This window comes from Acomys minous (assembly GCF_964271855.1).
Source record: "Acomys minous genome assembly, chromosome: 8".
Classification (NCBI taxonomy): domain Eukaryota; kingdom Metazoa; phylum Chordata; class Mammalia; order Rodentia; family Muridae; genus Acomys; species Acomys minous.
In genome coordinates, this window is record NC_140489.1 from 8,989,312 (window position 1) to 9,005,833 (window position 16,522).

The window sequence follows — 16,522 nt, forward strand, 5'->3', positions numbered from 1 at the left end:
ATTTAATTAATTAATTTATTTATTTATTTGGTTTTTCCAGACAGAGTATCTCTGTGTATTTCCTGGCTGTCCTGGAAATAGCTCTGTAGACCTAGCTGATCCTCGAACTGAGAGATCCACCTGCCTCTACCTCTCCATTGTTGGGACTAAAGGTGGGCACACCAGCTGGCAGGGAGTCCTCGCCTCTCAAAGAAGGAAAGAAGAAAGAAATCAATCTACCTCCTACCTCTCTACCGGCTAGCTCTAGAATGTGTATACCTTATGACTGAGAGAATACTTTTTTGCAAAGTATCAACAAAAATGGATATGCATAAATAATCCTGATTATATAAAGACTAGTAGGAGAGCAGAGTGATACACATCACATCTTAGCACTTGAAAGACTGAAGCAGAAAACCTGTGCCAAACTCAAGGCCAACCTGATACACACTCATATTCCTACTTGAGATAGACGGTAGATTCAAAAGTTCAAGGTCATTCTCTGCTATGTAGCAATTTTAAGCATCTTGAGCTATACAATATCTTAAAATGGGGAAACTACTTTAAAAACTAAGAAGGGTCTGGAGAGATGCAGAGCGGTTAAGAGCACGCACTGCTCTTCTAGGAGCCAGGTTCAGATCCCAGCACCCAAGTGGTGCTCACAACCATCTGTGACTCCAGTTCCAGGGCATCTAAAGCCCTCTTCTGGTATCTGTTCGGGTGTGGTGGTGCACACCTTTAATCTCAGCACTTGGTAGGCAGAGGCAGGTGGATCTCTGTGTTCCAGGCCAGCCTGGTCTACAAAGAGTTCCAGGACAGCCAGGGCTATTACATAGAGAAACCCTGCCTCAAAAAACCCAAATAAATAAAGCCCTCTTCTAACTTTTGTGGGCACAGGCACACATGTGGGGTGTGTGTGTGTGTGTGTGTGTGTGTGTGTGTGTGTGTGTGTGTGTGTATGAAAGCAAAAGATTCACACACATAAAATAGAGGAAAACTTTTTTAAAAAGTAAGAAAAACTTTTTTTTTTTTTTTTTTTTTTTGGTTTTTCAAGACAGGGTTTCTCTGTGTAGCCTTGACTGTCCTGGACTCACTTTGTAGTCCAGGCTGGCCTCGAACTCACAGCAATCCGCCTGCCTCTGCCTCCCAAGTGCTGGGATTAAAGGCGTGCGCCACCACGCCCGGCCTAAAACTAACAAATTTTTACACCTAAGTATTTACTGAAATATAAAAGCATGCATAAACAGCTGAGTGTGGTTGTGCATAACTACAATCCCAGCATCTGAGCGATAGCCAAGATCTTGCTTCAGAGCCAGCCTGGGCTGCACATCCAGGCCTCATCTCAAAGCAAAAGGAGATGCATCGCAGGGGTAGAGCATTTGCCTTTCATGTACAAGACTTTGGGTTTAATCCCAGCACCATGAAAATCAATCCATTAATCAATCCGTTCTAGCATCCTTGAAATACAGTGCTCAATTTTCTTTCTACAGGAAGTGGGATTCCAAACAGCCAAACTTCCCAGAACCCTCAGGTCTTGTCCAAGATCCACACAGTAGAGGTTGCCCCACAATGGCTGGGTCAGCAGCTGTCTGAATCCTGAGCACTCTTGCCCCTGCCCTCTTCAGGGCAGTACATGACTGCTGCAAGTACATGTCTTACACTGACAAGTGTAAGCCCCTCTGCCAAATGAGCACTGTCACTTCCATCTCCTCACTTCCATCTCCTTCACAGATGTCCTAGCCTGGGTGCAGCACAGGCTCTGGCTGCCGGAACCTCTTTCCTCATTATCCTCACAAGCATCTATCCCAATGAATCACTTGCACATGTAATTTTGCCTGCTGCTCCGGGGATGCAAGCAATCACAGAAATAATTCAATTCAAACTAATAAAAAAAAGTGAGTGGGCCAGGCGGTGTTGGCGCACAGTTTTAATCCCAGCAATCGAGAGGCAAAGGCAGGTGGATCTCTGTGTGTTCAAGGACAGCCAGAGAAACCCTGTCTTGGAAAAAAACAAAAACAAAACAAAAGGGGGGTAGGCTTTAGCTAGACCTAGGATGGTTTAGGTAACAAGGGGCAGTCTTAGGGGAGAGCACCATTCCATCTGAAATATTTTGTCTTGAACTTTTTACTTGTTCTGTTTTTACTCTACGATATATTTTATTTTTAATTGTGTATGTTGGAGGCAGGCATGTGCTTAAGAATGCAGGTGGCCAATGAGGTCAGGTGTTGAATTTCCCTGAAGCTGGAGCTACAGGTGGTTATAAGGCCCCAGTGTGGGTGCTGGGAACTGAATTCTGGAGCAGTATTCACGATTAGTGAATGAGTCATCTCTCCAATTGTCTCTGCCTTTTTTGGTGTTCTGAAGCAGGAGCTCACTTCCTAGTACAAGCTGCCCTCAAATTCATGGCAATTGTCCTGCCTCTGCCCTCCTGCATATGAGGACTACAAATATGAGTCCCCACACCTAACTAATAATATACTGTATCTATACCATATTATTTATAATTCTACCTTACTTTACAGTGATTTGCAAAATAAAAAGGCACCATCAAATTATACATAACAGCTATCATAGCATTTCAATTTTTGAAAGTTTAAGTCCTCTTTTTTCAAAATTCTAGACACATTACGGTTGACTCATATTACTTACTGAGCCCAGTAACAAGGCTCTAAAACAATAAAGTTTGGTCCAGATGGCCCTACCTTGAGATAGTTTTAATGACTGGGAATAAGGACAAACACAAGCCATTTTATCTCTCTAGGCTTCTATTTCCTTCATGTAGAAAACAGAATAGCTGCCAGGGTGGTGGCACACACCTGTAATCCCAACGCTTGGGAGGTGGAGGCAAGAGAACTAGGCCATCCTCGACTACAGTGAGTTCAAGGTTAACATAAGCTACATGAGACTGGGGTGGAGGGCCAAGCAGGCAAAGACATTCACTGAACCATTGTTTAACCCTTGGGACCCACATGATAGAGAAAATCAATTCCTGAAGGTTATCCTCTGACCTTCAAATATACACTGGATGGGTGGATGGATAGATGGATGGATGAAAGGGAGGATGGATTTTTTTTTTTTTTAAAGTAACAGGGGTAAAGTGGACTGTGGAAATAACTCAACAATAGACTGCCTGCCTGGCCATAAGTTCAATTCTCAGAAATGGCCCCTCCCTCCGAAAGTCAGTGACAAGCAGCTGGAACACAGAGCTTTATGTAACTGTGTCTCTGTAGGAGACATAACACCTTTACAAGTCATCTGACATAGTAAAGTCAATGTTAACCATGAACTCTGGAGGCAGATGTAAGAGGATGATGACAAGTTCAAGGCTACCTCAAAAATAGTAACAAATGTCTTATAGTGGGTTGCACTCAGTGGCAGAGCACTTGCATAGATAGCATCTGAGGTTTGATTCCCGCATCTGTCCCTCCCAATTTTTTTTTCCTATTCTGTGAAAGGCATAGTTTTAGCATGTCTGAACTTTGATAATAAAACTAACACAAGTCTAGGAAAACAACTGAAGCCAACATAGCATCCTATCACTGTGCTCCCCTGGCTAACAACTACAAAGAGCATCACACAAATACCACAGACACGTGCAGGGCAGGGTCTGAGGGTACAGCTCAGTTGGTGAGTGCTTGCCTAGCATACATTAAGCCAGGGTTCAGGCCTGAGAAGCACACAAAACCCCAGGGCTATTACAAGTTCAAGAAAAGGACCATCGAAATGCCTTAGTGAACTTGTCACTGAGCTTAAGGACCTGAGTTTTATCCCTGGAACTCACATGATGGAAAGAAACAACTCCTGAAAGTGGTCCTCTAACTGCTCTGTGGCACATACACACTTTAAAAGCCATGGTCCTTCCTTAGTGTTTACCAGCAAGAGGGAAGAAACATTCAGGTTATTTTAGAGAAAAGCACTATTAATATCAAAATGAGAGGTCTTTGCTAACGTAGAAAAGAATGACCATCAGCCGGGTGGTGGTGGCGCACGCCTTTAATCCCAGCACTCGGGAGGCAGAGGCAGGCGGATCGCTGTGAGTTCGAGGCCAGCCTGGTCTACAAAGTGAGCCCAGGACAGCCAAGGCTACACAGAGAAACCCTGTCTCAAAAAACAAAAACAAAAACAAAAACAAAAACAAAAAAAAGAAAAGAATGACCAACTAGCCAGGCATGGTGGCGCATGCCTTTAATCCCAGCACTCGGGAGGCAGAGGCAGGTGGATCGCTGTGAGTTCGAGGCCAGCCTGGTCTACAAAGTGAGTCCAGGACAGCCAAGGCTACACAGAGAGACCCTGTCTCGAAAAAAAAAAAAAATGACTAACTAAAGTGTTCTCTCCTCACTCCTCCTTTAACACTACATGTAAGAGAAACTACGACAGCTCAACAGAGCCCAGCAGCAAGTATGACAAGACAGCCTGGATCCCACATGTGGCAGCAAAGACTACGTTAAAGGGAGAAGCTGCATTCTAAATTTTGTTTTCACCTTTAAAGGGTCAGGACTCTCATAAGCAGAGATGATCTTCTCACCCTCAACCGAGCCTATGTCAAACATAGGGACCAGGCAGAGCTATGGTGTTCTACCCACCTTGTCTGCTATTTATGACAGATGACGGAACTAAATCCTCCTTGGACAAGATAAGGTACTCTTAGTTGCAACCACTCTAGAAATTAGGTCAAGGTGGGGTCTACATATAAGTAAAATAGGCAGGGCATGGTGTGCACACCTTTAATCCCAGCACTCAGGAAACAGAGGCAGATGGACTGCTGTGAGTTCAAGCCCAGCCTGGTCTACAAAGCAAGTCCAGGACAGCCAGGGCTACACAGAGAAACCCTGTCTTGAAAAACAAAATAAATAATAAATAAAGTAAGTAAAACAGACTTGAAAAAAATTATCACCAAGCTAGGCTTGATGGCTCATGCCAGTCCACAGGAGGTTGAGGCAGGACTAGCATGAGTGTGAGGCCAGTCTTCACTAATGAGACTCTGTTTCAAAAAAAAAGAAAAAAGAAAAACAGTGAATGCCCATTCACACCTCTTACTACTTAGTGTTTTGGTTTGGTTTGTTTGTAAAACTTTAGGCAAAATGTGGTGGGCTCAAGTAGGTGGCCCAACACCTAGGGAGCTGGAGCAGGAAGACCACTGCAAGTTTTCAGCCAAGCCAGAGTTATACATGGAGACCAGGTCTGAAAAAACAGAGAGGAAAAGAGCTTTCTGCTTGCTCAAATTTTGGTAATGGGGGAGAATGCTTTCAAAACTTAGGAAGGAGTGGAGATTGGAGCAGAACTGAACATGTCAATGAACACCTTTAATTCCAGTGCTCAGAAGCAGATCTGTGAACCTGAGGCTAGCCCAATCTACATAGCCAGTCAGGGCGACACAGTGAAACCTTGCCTCACGAAAATAAGTACAGCTGGACAGCAATGTGTAATTGGCATGCCAAGACTCTGGGTACAGTCCCTAGCACCAGAAGAAAAGAACACACTCAGCAGGAAGAAAATGCAGTAACACCACCCTTGACTTAAAGTTAGACACACTTTTCTCATACAAGTGCTAGGGATTTGAACTCAAGTCCTCTGCTCTCACAGCAAGTGCTCATGCCCAGAGCATCTGCTCAGCCCTGGTTTGTTTTTAGGACAGGGTCTGCCTCAGCCTTCCAGGTACTGGGAATGCAGGTGTATGCTGCCATGCCTGATATTGCTAAATTATTATACACACATAAAAACCCTGCTTTGTGGTGCTGGAGATGACTCAGAAATTAAAAGTACTGCTGCTCTTTCTGAGAACCTGGGTAAGATTCTCGGCACCTATATGGTACTAACAATCATCTATGTAACTCCAATTCCAAGGCATCTGGTGGCCTCTTCTGCCCTCAGAAGGCACTGTACACATGTGGTGCACAGACAGACGAGTGAGCCAAACAGCCACACACATTTAAAGGAGCAGGGAGCAGTGGGGAGGCAGAGGAAGACAGGCAGATTTCTGAGTTTTCAAGCTAGCCTGGTTTATAGAGTGAGTCTAGAGCAGCTATACAGAGAAATCCTATCTCAAGCACAGCACTTGTCTAGCATGTAGGAAGACACCTTAAGATACACAGTATGTGCAAGATCTAAAAAATATCAATAACCAAAATAATTCAAAGATACTGAGGTCCGATAGCATCAAATTTGAGTCCAATGTAGGCCACACAGCACACTTCAAGACAGCCTAGATTACAGTTTTACAAAAACAAAAATGTCCCAAGAGTTCAAAAATTATCCTATTACATTTGATGTTTCAAAGAACAATCTAAGTCTAAAAGCACCAGGTACCTTAATGACAATGCAGAGATCAAGCGGATCTAAATCCTGTGACAGTGAACACATCCTTTCCCTCAGTCCCATCAAACATTTAGATAAACTTTCAAAATATGTAACAAAAAAACCCCCAAGTTTCTGGAAGGTCTGTCTGCCCAATTCAGTTTCTAAGTCTAATTCATGAGAGAAGCTTTGTGGCTTACTGTTCTATGTATTACTGCAGATAGACTTGACCTACAAAATGAGGATAGGGTCAACTGTAACCAAAAAACAGTATGCTTCCCCTGGTGGCCAATGCAGGAATGGAGTCCTGCACAGAAAAAAAAAAAAAGAAAAAAGAAAAGGAAAAAAAAAAAAACTGGCCCTATCCTGTCACGCACAAATGAGAAGACTCCCAGAAAAAGATGTGAGGAAAGGAGAAACTATCCAAAACACTAAAATGAATTTACAAAATACAAATCGGGGAGAGGGGAGTTAGACTACATAAATATGACGGATTCGAGCCACAAATTTGCAAGTCATTTATTCTCAGGGTGTCCAAACGCTCACCCGGAATCCCTCTCTTCTGTATTTTCACTTTTACCTAAACACAGAGTTCAGTACCTTAATAACAACTTAAAAGCAATCTCCTTTTCCAAAGACCAGATCCGTGCAATTTTCTGCAGTCTTGTTTCCAAGGAAAAGCATTTATCTTTTCAAACTAGTGGTATAACCTACTTAGAAAAATCTCCTGTTCTAAAGAGCTCCAACCGGGACGGTTCACTCTAGCTGTTCAAGACTGTCTTTTGAATTTTATTTCTGAAACAAAATCCACGTCCTTTCAAACATTTCCTGTAACAACCACCTTTAAAGACAGTCTCATACAGAGATAGGACAGAATCATAGGCATTAAATCTGGCGAATTCCTTTGTCTGATAGGATTTTTCCCCCCGTACCACTTTAAATTTGCTTCCACGAACATCAGCAGCAAAGGAAGTAGAATGACCCTTCCTGTAGACAGGGCTTTCTAGCAGATGGAAACGGTCGGTTAGCTAAGCCTTTTGATGGTTCTATTCTTTCACAACCTCTTCCTCCCCACCCCATCCCCCCAAAAGAAAGAGAAATAAAGGAAACACACACATTTACAAACAGATCCTAAAATAACAGCCACAAGCAGGGCTCTCTTATCTAGGCAGATGCTTTCTGGAAAGCAGACTTCTTTTATTACCTGATTGGGGTGGACCGACGGGAAGATCGTTATTCCACTGGCCCTCAGGAAGGGACAGGAAGGGACGGGACGGAATGGGACAGGACGAGACTGGACGGGACGGGACGGGACGGGATGGGATGGGATGGGATGCGACCAGAGTCAAAGAGGCATCGAGAGCGCAGAGTTGGCAGGGTAACGCTAGGAGAAGGTTCGGAGTAAGAAGTCTCTGCGAAGCCCTGAGTCCGAGCGCCCCAGGACGTCAACTCTCCAGCACTGCCACCCGGGATCCCGTTCTGGGTCCGGTGCACCTCGTCCGGAGACAGGGACACCCCACTCCACCCCGGCCAGGTGTGGCCTCCTCAGAGCCCGGGACGCAGCGGGCAGAGTGCTGTCCCCACCCGGGCCCGCGGCCTCCCCGCACCCGGATCTGCAGCACACCGGTGCGCGAGCGTGCCGCGCCGCCTGCCCTCGCGCCCCGCGTGCCCCCGCGGACCGTAGGCCAACACGCACAAAAACAAAGTTGTCGCCGGGCTCCCGCCGATCGCTACTCACCAGGGTCGAAGTCGGGCACCGCCGCCTGGTACTGGGGTCCCACCCGCATGCCACCGCCACCTGCGGGGAAGCAGAGCACGGCGGTCAGCGCGGGCGCGGGCGCGGGCCGGGCGCGGGGGCGGCTGCCACCTACCGTGCTCCTCGTCGCTGGACGAGCCCGAGCTGCCTTCCTCCCAGGAGTTGCTGCCGCTGTTCCCGTTGGGAGCCGCCGCCGCCAAACTTTTATTCTGGCCATTATTGGGGGCGGCGGCGGCCGAGGCGGCGGCGGAGGCGGCGGCGGCCGAGGCGGAGGCGGTGCCGGCCGAGGCGGCGGCTGAGGCGGCGGCCGAGGCGGCGGCAGCTGCCGTGTTCCTCCCTCGCCGCTTCCCTGAGACCTCGGGACCCTTCTCCACCATGGCCGGCATCGGCGGGGCCCGGGGCCGGGCCAAAGTGACGGGGACCCCGGCTCGTGAGGCGCGGGCGGCGGGCCGCGGGCAGGGGGCGCAGGTGGGCGCCGAGCCGGGCGGGCGCGCGGGATCCGCTGGCGCGAGTTGGGGCTACAGGAGGCCCAGACGGGCGGAGCGACGAGCCGCCTCAAGCCCCCGACGCCGAACGGAGCGCAACTTTGGCTCTCATCGCCGCCCGCACTTCGCTGGCTCTAACTACTCCGGGAGCCGCGGGCGGGGGGATGGGCGGGGCCTGGGCGGAGGAGGGCCGCGCGCAGCCTAACCGTCGCTCAGAGGCTCCGCCTCCGTGCGCTCCCATTGGCCCTCACGGGATCCGGGCGGCAAGCGGCATGACGGTAGGTCCTCGCCCGCGTCCGTCAGACCTCGGGGGCGGGACCACGGAGAGGGGGGGTGAGGCTCCGCGCTTCCGTTGGCCAGGTTGGGTTGACGCGTATCGCCCACTGTACGTGGTTTGAGGTTTGCGATCGCTTTACGCCCCATGATCCATCTCTCGAGGCAACGGCGAGGAGTTAGCCGCCCTGCGAGCCCCCTCCCCCTTCCCCAGCGCCCCGCTGCCTCCGCGCGCACCCCGCGGGCCTCGCGCCACCTCCCCCAGGGATCCCGCCGAGCGTCCCATCGGCTTCCCAAAGTGAATGTGCCCGACACGAGAACAGAAATCGCGGGCAAGGTCGGGACTACTTTCCCCCTCGCGCGGAGGAGTACGCGCACAGTTTGAATGGGTTCTATACAAAGAGGGGAAACTAATTGGAAGAAACTAATTGCGCCCCCGCGTCGCCCAGGGGGATTGGGGTGTACTAGAGCAAGGGAACCTGGGGACGAGGCTCTCAGGTGGCAGTGTTCCCCGAGGGAAGGAAAGCGGCTGTGCTAGGAGTCGATGGCGCTCCCCGCTAATTGGGTTGGGGGGCCACTGGATCCCCGCGTTGCCTGAGGGGCCGCGGGAGGAGCGGGGAGGTTCGACCGGGGAGGGCCTCAAAGCAATCGGGGTGAGGGGGAGACGCTGAGCAGCTCCGGGGCGCCGGGAGGGACTTAGACCGACTCGGGGGCCCCACAGCGGGAAGGGGGGGCGGAGGAAGGGGCTTGGATCCCCAGCTCGGTGCTGGTGGAGGGTCACTTCCCGAGACCCGGGCCCTTCCCCCACTCGGCAAGACGGAGGGCCTGGACGCGTAGGAGTCGGTGACACCCAGCCCGGGGCGTCCTTGTCCCTAGAGTGATCAAACGAGGGGCCCGTCACTGCCTGACAGCTGCCAGTGGGGCTGGATGGGCTGCCCCACCCCCATTCCCCACCCCACCCCAACCCCCCTCTGCCGGCAGCCAGACCTGGGGACTGTACATGAAACCGTTTGCTTTAAAATAAATAAAAAATAAAAGCAGGAGATTGCTGTTTTTCGTTTAAGTTACTTCAGACCTGGGCTTCATATGGGGACAGTTTTTACACCCGCTCAGGATATAAATAGCTATAGAGAGAAAACGGGAGTTTTATGGCTTTAAAGCTCGTATAAATAAGCAGGGTTTTCTCTTCCACGTTTTCTACCCCGCGAATCACCATTTTAAACTTCGCTGAAGTGACCACGTTCACTTCTAAGTGGCCTTTAAGAACAGGGCCCAGAGGCTCCCGGTAGCAGATCCGTGCCCCCACCAACTTCCTGGTCTTCCTCTTGGACTCCCCTCTGAAGGACGCCCCTCGTCTGCAAGCATGAGCCCCCAGGATACCCAGGCTCAGCTGCCCTGGTCAGGGAATAGACTGCAAAATCAGATGTGGGGACCAGGGGTGACCTTCTGGGACAGAGACCTGCATGAAGCCATGACGTATGCAGATGAGGCTGGGGCACTCTGCCCTGCTCCTGACCTACCTTCGTACTGCAGACTGAGGTTAGCCTACAGGGCACAAAGATGACATGAGTTCCTTAGTAGGACAGATGGAATGACACAACACGAGGGTCACCTTCCCTGCCCACTAGACTTCCACGCTTGAGGCCACTTCCTAGAAAATACCTCCTCTTTCCGGGATCACGACCTAAGAAAAGGGAGCCCACCTCTAGGGCAGGACTCTCTGGGTAAGGCAAGCCAGGATGCCAAGGCTCACATCTGCTAGGTGCACCCAGGGCCCCCTGCCTACCTCACCCTAGTCTAGGTCCTCATCTGGGAGCACCCCACCACCACCCCCTGAAATGCAGGATGGGCTTGGGAAGGAGAAAGCGGAGATTATATGGCTTCGTGTGGACTCTTTCCTACTGCCTACCCACCCTGCGAGTCAACCCTAAAATCTTGCTACATTGTAACCTGGTGAATCTTCCAAGTGGTTTTTTGGGGTAGTTGGGTTTTCTTATTCAAGACAGGTCCTCCTTTAACTCAGACAGGTCTTGAACTCCCTATGTAGCTAAAGATGATTTCTCTGAACCCACCTCCCAAAACCTGGGATTACAGGTATGTATGTGTTGCCATGCCTGGCTTAATATATAGTGTGATAGTATTTTTGTTTGTTTGGGGGGAGGGGTGTTTTGTTTTGTTTTGGGTTTTTCGAGACAGGGTTTCTCTGTGTAACAGACCTGGCTGTCCTCAACTCCAGTTATAGAACAGAGACCAGACTGCCTCAGCCTCCCAAGTACCTGTCTGACTGTCAAAGGCGTCTGTCACCACTCCCTACCTCTCCTACACCACTATCTTCCCCCCTCCCATTTGGTTTGGTTTGGGGCTTGGTTTTTTTTGGGGGGGTGTATTATTTTTTTTTAATATTTATCTATTTATTATGTTTACAGTGTTCTGCCTGCATGTACACCTGCACACCTGAAGAGGGCACCAGATCTCATTATAGATGGTTGTGAGCCACCATGTGGTTGCTGCGAATTGAACTCAGGACCTTTGCAAGAGCAATGCTCTTAACCTCTGAGCCATCTTTTCAGTATTTTGTTTTTTTGAAACAGGGTTTCTCTGTGTAGCATTGGCTGTCCTAGACTGACTTTGTAGACCAGGCTGGTCTCAAATTCACAGAGATCTGGCTGTCTCTGCCTCCCTGAGTGCTGGGATTACAGGCATATGACACCTCACCCAGCTTGGGGGTTTTTGGTGTGGTTTGGTTTGGTTTGGGTGTTGTTGTTGTTGTTTTATTTTTGTTTTTTGACACAGGGTTTTTCTGTGTAGCCGTGGCTATCCTGGACTCACTCTGTAGACCAGGCTGGCCTCCATCTCACAGAGATAAACCTGCCTCTGCCTCCACACCAAGCAAATTTATAGAGGTTTTTAAAATATGTTAGTTTTCTGTGTTTGTGTGAGAGAGAGACAGGGAGAGGGAAAGGGAGTAAGCCATGTACCGGCAGGTGCCTACAGAGCTCGGAAGAGGTGTTGGGTCTCTGGAGCCTGTAAAGTCCCCATCTTGGTTCTCAGACCTAAACTCAGGTCATCTGCAAGAGTCCTAACCACTGTGTCACCTCTTGAGCCCCGTAGTTGATTTCTGAAACAAGATCTCATACTGTAGCTATGGCTGCTAGCCTCAATATACAGCAAGCTTTCTGCTTCAGCCACCACCAAGTGAGTGGTACAACAAAAGCCACCAAACCTAGCTTTGTTTGTTTGTTTGTTTGTTTGTTTTCAACAATTATGCCCCTCCCCAACACAAAACTGTTAGATACTGCTCTAGTTTGACCACAGAGTCACGTGGATACCAATTGGCTTGCAAGCTGACAGCTTCCTCATTCATTAAAAAAAAGAGCAGTGGTGCTTTTTTTTTTTCCCCCTTTGGTCTTGTTTTTCTGTTTTTTTGTTTTTCTTTGACAGGGTCTCAGGATTATCCTTGGCTGGCTGGGAGCTCACTATATAAATTTACCAAGCTGTCCTCTGCCTCCTGAGTGCTGGCAGTAAAGGCATGAGTCACCGTGACTGTGACTGGCTTCCTTGTGGATACTTTATATACCTCATCCCCTACAGCCTTGTGTCGTCTGCATCGTTGTCACCCCCCCATAAGGAGCCCTGGGTCTGAATGAAGGGAACCCTCTTTTTTTGTTGTTGCGGTGGAGTCCACATGTAACTCTTGGATGGGGAATGTGTAAGCGCATATTTAAAGTGATACTCCCTAGAGTAGCAGCCCTACTGAGTCAGTGTCCACCACAGCTTCAGCCCCACAGCCTCTCTTCACGCATCCACAGCTGCTGTTGTTCGCAAGCTCCTAGGCCAGGAGTCGCCTCCTACCTTGAGAAAGGCTGAAGCCCTCGGGCAGGCTGGAGTGTTCCTTGAGTCCCCATACTGACAGATGTCTCAGTCTCGCACACTCCCTCCTCAGACTCTCCCAGCCCTGCGCTGCCTCCATGCATTCAGCCCCGCTACAGCCTGATGTTGGACCAGTATTTTCAAAACAGAGACTAGCTAGCTTCCTAGGCCCCTCCAGCCCTGCAAGCTTTAGCTCCATTTTGTTTGTTTGTTTGTTTGTTTGTTTGATGGTTTGGTTGGTTGGTTGGTTGGTTGGTTTGGTTTTTAGAGACAGGGTTTCTCTCTGTAGCCTTGGCTGTCTTGGACTCACTTTGTAGACCAGGCTGGCCTCAAACTCACAGCGATCCACCTGCCTCTGCCTCCTAAGTGCCGGGACTAAATGAGTGTGCCACCACTTTCTCTCCTCTCCTGGCCCACACATCCTCAGGCTAGTCTACACCTGCCTCCTCTTTCCCTCCTGTCACGACCTTTCCTCACCCCACCCAAAGGACCCCGTCTCTACCCCTTCCTCCCTGATGTCCAGTCCAATGGCCAAGCCCTGAGCCTTCCAGAAGCACCCGGGCTGACCACTCCTCCCAGAAACCCCATGGTCGTTCTGAATGTCCCCACTTGCACTTGTAATACCTCACAGACCACTCCCTAAGTCTCCTTTGCAGCCCCACCCCTCCCTTCTAACCTGTAATTGCTGCAGCTCCTGCCCTCGCTGTGCCTAAAGCAGGTGCTCATTACATGGTAAGAGAGGGAGGATACAGAATACAAACTACTGTGGGGACACAGAGCTGGAGCCAATGCCCGGGGAAAAGGGGATCCTCAGGAACAAGGGGAACTCAACCGAGATGTTGGTTCCGTGGGGCAGATCTTACCATCTGTCTAGCATCCTTCAAGGGCCAACCCTCCCCATCGCCAGCACCTCTTCCAGTTGGTTGGCTCCTGACCTGCATGTGACTCAGAACGGGTTGACATTAAAATGTTCCAGGCCCTGTCCATAAGCGATTGGCTCAGGCACAGGCACATGACACAGCCAGGACAGCCAACACTCTGTCTAGAATTTTTCTTAGAAGGCATCTTCCTTTTCTGAGGTCAGAAGCTAAGAGGAGAAGCCCAGAGCCTCTAGGGCAGGCCTTGCTGAATGAGGCATGTCGGGATGCCAGGGTTCTCAGCTAGTGCAATACACCTGACTCCTTCACCCTAGTTTGGTCCCCTCTATAGGGGACCTTTCCGCATTCTTCCACTCAAAATGGAGGGTGACCTTAGGCAGAAGGAATCTGAACTCTCCCTATTGCCTGCTCCATCCTGTATTGCAGGCCTGAAAGCCTGGCTTTGAAAATGACTGATTTGGAGTTCTGTTATAACTCGGAGTCCTGACCAATACAAATGACTGAAGCATGCAAGCAAAAGAGCTAACTGCCCCTAAACCGAATCATAGTAAGTATTTCTGTGTATTGAGCTCTGATTTTAGCATTGAAATCAAGAGCCCTTTCTGGTTGGTTTTTGCTTTTTTTTTTTTTTTTTTGCTTTGTTTTGTTGTTGATGTTTGTTTGTTTGTTTGTTTTAAGACAAGGTTTCTCTGTGTAGCCTTGGCTGTGCTGGACTCACTTTGTAGAGCAGGCTGGCCTCGAACAACGCTCTACCTGCCTCTGCCTCTGGAGTGCTGGCATTGAAGGCATGCGCCACCGCATCCAGCATTCCCCCTCAGTAAATATAATTATACCATCATCCCTGCACAGCAGATAGGAAGGCTGAAGCAATGAGAGGCCAACTGGCTTGCCTGAAGTCGTGGATTTAGTCAGTAGAGGAAAAAGGACATAACTAAGCCACAGACTTGTGCAGCCAAAGGGGAAATGATGAGGCAGCAGCAAGGACACACACAAAATTCCTCGTCTTGATTCTAAATAAATACAATGTTGCAGAGTAGGCTGTGTAACCCAGTGGGTAGAGTGCTTGCCTGGCAAGTGGGAAGCCCTGGGTTCGCTTCCCTGCATCACATAAACCAGCCATGGTTACACACACCTCTAACCACAGCAGCTCAGGAAGAAGAGGCCGGGGAGCAAGAGTTCAAGTTCAAGCCCACAGTGCCGGAGCTCCCCTTTAATCCCAGCACTTGGGAGAAAGAGGCAGAGGCAGGGCGGGTGGAGCACTGAGTTCAAAGCCAGCCTAATCTAGAATGAGTTCCAGGACAGCCAGGGCTACACAGAGAAACCCTCTCAAAAAACAAACAGGAAGCTGGGTGGTGGTGGTGGCGCACGCCTCTAATCCCAGCACTTGGGAGGCAGAGGCAGGCGGATCGCTGTGGGTTCGAGGCCAGCCTGCTCTACAAAGTGAGTCCAGGACAGCCAAAGCTACACAGAGAAACCCTATCTCAATCAAACAAACAGGGCTGGAGAGATGGCTCAGAGGTTAAGAGCATTGTCTGCTCTTCCAGAGGTCCTGAGTTCAATTCCCAGCAACCACATGGTGGCTCACAACCATCTGTAAGGGGATCTGGTGCCCTCTTCTGGTGTGCAAGTATACATGCAGGCAGAACACTGTATATATAATAAATAAATACATCTTTAAAAACTACAAAACAAATAAAAAGAGTTCAAATTCAGCCTTGAGAGTTTGAAGCAAAAAAAGAATAAAATGTTGATGGTTTGTGTTGATACTTTATTATTATTTTAGGTAATTCATTCTACTTAGCAAGGAATAGCTTCTACAAAGACGGAGACAGACAATGGTCAGGGCTGGCAGGTGGCAAGAAGGTAGCTCTGAGGCTACTCTTGGGAGAGGTCAAGCAACCGAAAAGAAAAGAAAAGAAAGAAATGCTTAGAAAGTAAGAATTTTGCCCATACCAGGAATTTCAAATCTGAGCCGAATGGAAAGATTCGGAGGCTGTGAGCCTGGGGGAGCACTTGAAGACCGTGGATGGGGCTTGCAGTGCCTCGGGCCCTGTCACTGTTCCTCACATGACACTGGCAGACGTCCTAGAAGAGCATTGGTGCCTACTCTCAGAGTTACAAGAGATCTAGGTTACCACTGCCTTGTGTGGACCATAGACCCATTATAAGAACTAAAGCCATAAAACAAAAGAAAACCTAGGAGCACAACTTCATGTAATATGTATGATGCACACATATCATATACCATATCAGATCATGTGTATATTGGTTTTATGAGACAGTCTTTTTTTTTTGTTTTGTTTTGTTTTGTTTTGTTTTTTGGTTTTTTGAGACAGGGTTTCTCTGTGTAGCCTTTGCTGTCCTAGACTCCCTTTGTAGACCAAGTCGGCCTTGAACTCACAAAGATTCACCCGCCTCTGCCTCCCAAGCGCTAGGATTAAAGGCGTGTACCACCACACTCAGCTGAGACAGAGTCTTACTTTGCAGCCCAGGCTGGCCTGAACGCCTATGAGCACCAGATTGTCCTGGAAATTATATAGACCAAGCTGGCTTTGAACTTACAGCAGTTCAGTGTTGGAGTGCTTGCCTGACATGTGAAAGACCCTTGATTCAGTCCCCAGTGCTGCAATAAATAAATAAATAAATAAATAAATAAAACCTACCACACACTGAGCAGCCATGTCCCACCTGCTATGACAGTTGTCACCAAAAAGATCGACAACAACAACTGCCACGAAAACACGGAGCAACTGGAACCCTCTGTGGGCGCAAACGTGAAATGGCACATCTGCTTTGGGAAGTTCTCAGAAAAGTAAGCATTGCAGCTACCAGTTGACCCGTAAATCCCACTCTGACGTGTCTGCCCCAGAGGGCTGAATGCATGCCCGTACGGAAGCATGTGTACATATGTTCACAAAGTACCATTCCTAACAGCCACCAAGTCAACAGCACGATGGCCGTCATCTGATACGTGGTTAAAATGCCAT

At 49.1% G+C, this 16,522-nt stretch overlaps 1 protein-coding gene across 1 annotated transcript in view; it reads right to left on the bottom strand.

Annotated features, from left to right (window-relative positions):
* RCOR1 (REST corepressor 1) overlaps nt 1-8,679 on the bottom strand; it is an 81,560-nt gene extending 72,881 nt beyond the window's left edge. The window contains exons 1-2 of the mRNA XM_084793516.1: nt 8,145-8,679; nt 8,012-8,071 (exon numbers count right to left, since the gene is read on the bottom strand). Coding sequence (XP_084649642.1) covers nt 8,012-8,071; nt 8,145-8,415 — 331 coding nt within the window. The 5' untranslated portion in view covers nt 8,416-8,679. The remainder of the gene's footprint in view (nt 1-8,011; nt 8,072-8,144) is intronic.
* Between the last annotated feature and the right edge of the window lie 7,843 nt (nt 8,680-16,522).